General features: G+C 36.7%; 1 protein-coding gene across 1 annotated transcript in view; it reads left to right on the forward strand.

Moving 5' to 3' along the window:
• Nucleotides 1-4,781, forward strand: part of LOC108539480 (probable ubiquitin carboxyl-terminal hydrolase FAF-X) — a gene marked incomplete at both ends in the record, with an annotated part of 50,328 nt that overhangs the window by 7,634 nt on the left and 37,913 nt on the right. Inside the window, 2 exons of the mRNA XM_017888193.1 lie at nt 293-397; nt 4,138-4,352. Of these exons, the coding sequence (XP_017743682.1) occupies nt 293-397; nt 4,138-4,352 (320 nt within the window). The remainder of the gene's footprint in view (nt 1-292; nt 398-4,137; nt 4,353-4,781) is intronic.

The following is a 4,781-nucleotide window of genomic DNA, read 5'->3' on the forward strand; positions in this document are numbered from 1 at the left end:
TTTGTGAGACAGAGTTTTGCTCTGTTGCCCAGGCTGGAGTGCAGTGACTCGATAACGGCTCACTGCAACCTCCGCCTTCTGGGTTCAAGTGATTCTCCTGCCTCAGCCTCCCGAGTAGGTGGGATTGTAGGCATTTGTCACCGCGCGGGCTGTGTTAGGAATTTTCTTGTTTTACATAGTTAAATGAAGGAGATAAGAGTACTTTATTAATAGTTCTCAGTAAACAGTATACACTACTTAATCTGTTACTCAGATTCTAGTGTGTTGTGATTTTGTTTTTGTTTTTCAATAGGCAGGGAAACATGAAGCCATTGTGAAGAACGTACATGATCTCCTGGCAAAATTGGCATGGGATTTTTCTCCTGAACAACTTGATCATCTTTTTGATTGTTTTAAGGTAATTGTTAACATAGCAAAATATTACCATTCTACTTCAAATATAATTGATTAATTAGATCTGTGAATTACTTTTAGCCAATAAATACTTCAATAGAAATCCCATTAAATAGTCTGTGGTGTGAAGGAATTGGCCATTGTTTTCTTTTCCAACGAGAACTTGGTGTTCATTTTCTTAATAGCCCCCATAAGGGAAACTCAGGCTATCACTTTTTACTTCTTTCCCTGGTAGTTTCTATTTTAGTTACAGATTCAAGCAAATTGTAGGACTACAGGGAAGGATGATTGGTTGCAATAAACAGTAAGATGACAGCAAGAAAATACCAATATCTTGGTATTCTGGGGTCATATGTACAAGCAAAATATGAGTTCATCAAAATGTAACTGATAAGGTAGCCCAAGAACTCGTCCTACAGTCATATCTGCATTGATGCCATCATGTTGGTTTTTGAGGCCATGTTTTGTAACATCTTTGATTAGTTGCCAGGGTTAGGTTTGTGAAAGCTCAAGTGGTTAGTGAATTTGTAGATTAAGAACATAAAGACTTTTTGGCAGTTTGCACTAAGGGGTGTTCTATTAACAACTGGCATTAGATCATTAGGTCACCAAGGTTTCTTGTTAAAAATAGCAATTATACTGACTAGTGGGAACATAAATTGCTATAGCCACTTGGGGAAATATTTGGTATTTCTGGTAAAGTTTAAGATTCTCATAACTCATCAGTTTGACTTCTGAATATACACTTGAGAAACTCATGCTTATGTACACCAGGGTACGTGTGTTCAACAACACTTGTAGCAGAATTACTTGTAATAGCGAAAAAACCTGCTTTGTAGGATAGATAAAGCATAGAATAGATAAATTATGGAATGTTCATACAGTGCAATATTTCATGGCAATGAAAGAGCAACTCAACCATATGGAGGAGTCTAATAAGCAGAAGGTTGAAGAAAGGAATAAAGCCACACAGTAATTCATACACCTTGATTACATTAATGTAAAGTTCTGAAATGGGCACAGCTGGTTTCTGGGCCGTTACTTGCCATGTATTATTTTTTATCTGGGTACTAGTTACCCAGGTGTTTACATTGTGTACCGTAATGTTGGTATATGCTCGTACTTTTCTAGATACGTATTTCACAGTAGAAGAGAAATACCATTTTTACTGGCTTCCATCACAGACATATTAAATCAGATCAGTAGGTACTGAAGCCCAAGAGTCTGTATTTTAAGCAAGTTTCACAGACAAGTCTTAGGGACATTAAAGCTTTACTTTATGGAAAAATCGCTGCTTTATGGTGCTTTATGGAGAAATCGCTGCTTTATGGAAAATTTTATTTTGAAGGGAACAAAGTATTGAGTGAATCTTTTGTGTGGTTCTTATATATTTTGTTTCTATGCATGTAAAAGTAAAACTTACATACTTTTTCCATCCATTGAAATATATCAAAGGCAGCTGAGGAAATAATAGAATTGGTCATCATGGGCACTGTAAAGATAAAGACTTCTGAAATGATATGTGACCAGTGATGCCTTTGATGAGAGAAGTAAAAAAAAAGGGGTTGTTATTGTGTCTCCTGTATCCCTCCTCTTCTCAGGATAGTCTAAATACAGTAATGGTCTTAATATAATAATAACTTCATGTTTTCTCCCCTTTGGCTTAACATATGTTTATTGAGCACTTGTCATTTCGTAACAAGCACTTTTTTCCAAGGTGTTGGTAAATCTGGCAATTCTTATGGAGTGTTGAAAGTTTCTGCTAAAGATGATTTTGAAAGGAAGCAATGAAGTCTGAGTCATCTTGTGGTTCTTTGCAGATTGCAACCAAATGATTCCAACCTTCTGGGTTAGACTTTGCTTTATGTCCTTGGCCTAGTTTTAAACATTAGTCTAGTTTTAAACATTTGAGTTCTAAGTAAGTTTCATATCTTTGCCAGCACTTGTTCTTGTCAGAGTTCTGAATTTTGACAATCGTCTTGGTGTTTGAAATGTTACCTCGTTGTGCTTTTAGTTTTATATCCCTTGATCAATGATGAGATTGAATATCTTTTGTATATTTTTTGAGCTGTTCACTTTTTTTTTTCTTTTGGTGAATGCCTGTTGAAGTCTTTTGTCTATTCCCCGCCCCAGCCCCGTGGCATTATTTGTATTTTTTTGGATTGTAGTTCTTGATATATTTTGAATGCTAATCCTTGTCAGTTCAAGAGTTACAAATAATTTCTCCCAGTTTGGTTATCTTTTTCACTCACTCGATGGTTGCATTGGTTGAACAGATGTTCTTAATTTCTCCTTTCATGTAGTTTGTATCTCTAAAAGATGAGTACATGAAGAAATTCACAATACCATTATCTACCTAAAAAACAATAATTCCTTAATATCATAGTGTTAAAACTTCCAGTTGTCTTAGATCATACGTCTTCATTGTAGAAGTGAGTTTTGATCAGGATCCTGTCCATGTGTATGTCTTTTAAGTCTCTTTGAAACTAGCTTCCTTCTTTTTTACTTTCCCTGCAATTTATTTGTTGAAGAAACTGGATCGTTTGTTGCCTTGGTGTCTGTCAATAGTTTTGATACAGAAGATTTTGTTTTTTATTTTACTAGAGCATGTCTTAAGTGGTGGTGTGCTTTTCCTTGACGAGGAATACCTAGTTGTCTCTCTTTTTGTTATGTGAGCCAGATGTTTTTAATTGTAATCTGATATTTGTCTTATATTCTTAGCCGTTGTCCTATTTCTTTTGTTATTTTGTGTAGACTGAAAGGAAATAGAAACGGGCACTCACATCATCTTTGAAGACGTACCATATTAGTAATTCCATTGAACGGATCTTCTCTCATTAATCGTTCTTTTTTTTTTTTTTTTTGAGACAGAGTCTCTGTCTGTCACGCAGGCTGGAGTGCAGTGGCACGATCCCAGCTCATTGCCTCCTGGATTCAAGCAGTTCTCCTGCCTCAGCCTCCCGAGTAGCTGGGATTACAGGCGTGTGCCACCATGCTCAGCTAATTCTGTATATTTAGTAGAGATGGGGTTTCACCGTGTTAGCCAGGCTGATCTTGAACTCCCAACCTCAGGTGATCCGCCCACCTGTGTCTCCCAAAGTGCTGGGATTATAGGCGTGAGCCACCGCGCGCAATCAGCTTAATCGTTCTTCTACTGTTTGATGTTAGGTTCATTTCAGTTTATTTTCTAATAAACACTGATTAGCAACTTAGTCCATTTTCTGCTGCTATAACAACACCACAGACTGGGTAATTTATAAAGAACAGAATTTTATTTGGCTTATGGTTCTGGAGGTTGGGAAGTACAAGAGGCATGGTGCCAGCTTAACCATGAGTTTTGGAGGGGACATTCAAACCATAGCAGTAACTTTACTCATAAAGCTTTTCCCATGTTGCTTAGCAGCATCCCTGGTCTCTACTCACTAAATGCCATTAGTACCCTGCCCTTCCACAAGCATGATAACCGTGTTGTATTACAGTACCATTTTAGAGGTTTTAAAAAAATGTATTTTAGAGTTTTAATTGGGTGTCTTCTAAATTGAAATAATGTATCATTTATTTTCATTTTTGGAATTTAACTCTACCCCATAAAAAAATACCAGGCTAACTGTATTTTCAGATCTCACTTGAATAATTCTGTGCTTAGCTACATTTCTTTTGATGAATTTGAATATATTTAACCTGGTGACAACTTATGAAGTGGTGACTAAATATGTGTTTTCATGTCACTTAATTTTTTTCCAGGCCAGTTGGACAAATGCGAGTAAAAAGCAACGTGAAAAGCTACTTGAGCTGATACGTCGTCTTGCAGAAGATGATAAAGATGGTGTGATGGCACACAAAGTGTTGAACCTTCTGTGGAATCTGGCTCACAGTGATGATGTGCCTGTAGATATCATGGACCTGGCTCTCAGTGCCCACATAAAAATACTAGATTACAGTTGCTCCCAGGTACGAGTGTACAGCTTTACTCACTTTTGTCACCTTTCCCCTTCCCCCTTCAGTTAGGATGGCTTAGTTACAGGATAGTTCTGTGTTACTCTGACATTGTTAGTTTTTAAATGATCTTCCAGAGTTGAACAAAAAAGTTCATTAGTCTGCTTTCCTTAGAATCTGTACATCAAGGTTTTGTGACTCATCTGGAAAGCATTTTAGTCTCCTTAGGAGAAAGTATAAACAGAACAGATTATACAGTGGTGGTATTACCAAGTGTATGGTTCTGAAATGCCAGTTTTGAATAGAATTCGAATATTAAAGCTGATTAGGGACTTCAGAGGGAAGAGAAATTAGGTTTTCTTTGCTCATAGGAAAGTTAAGAAAAATTAATAGAATTTCCTAACCATTAAAACATTTAGTGCCTCCACAATGAGCAAATCACACAATTTCCA

Source organism: Rhinopithecus bieti, unplaced genomic scaffold (genome assembly GCF_001698545.2).
Source record: "Rhinopithecus bieti isolate Rb0 unplaced genomic scaffold, ASM169854v2 scaffold_18208, whole genome shotgun sequence".
NCBI lineage: Eukaryota > Metazoa > Chordata > Mammalia > Primates > Cercopithecidae > Rhinopithecus > Rhinopithecus bieti.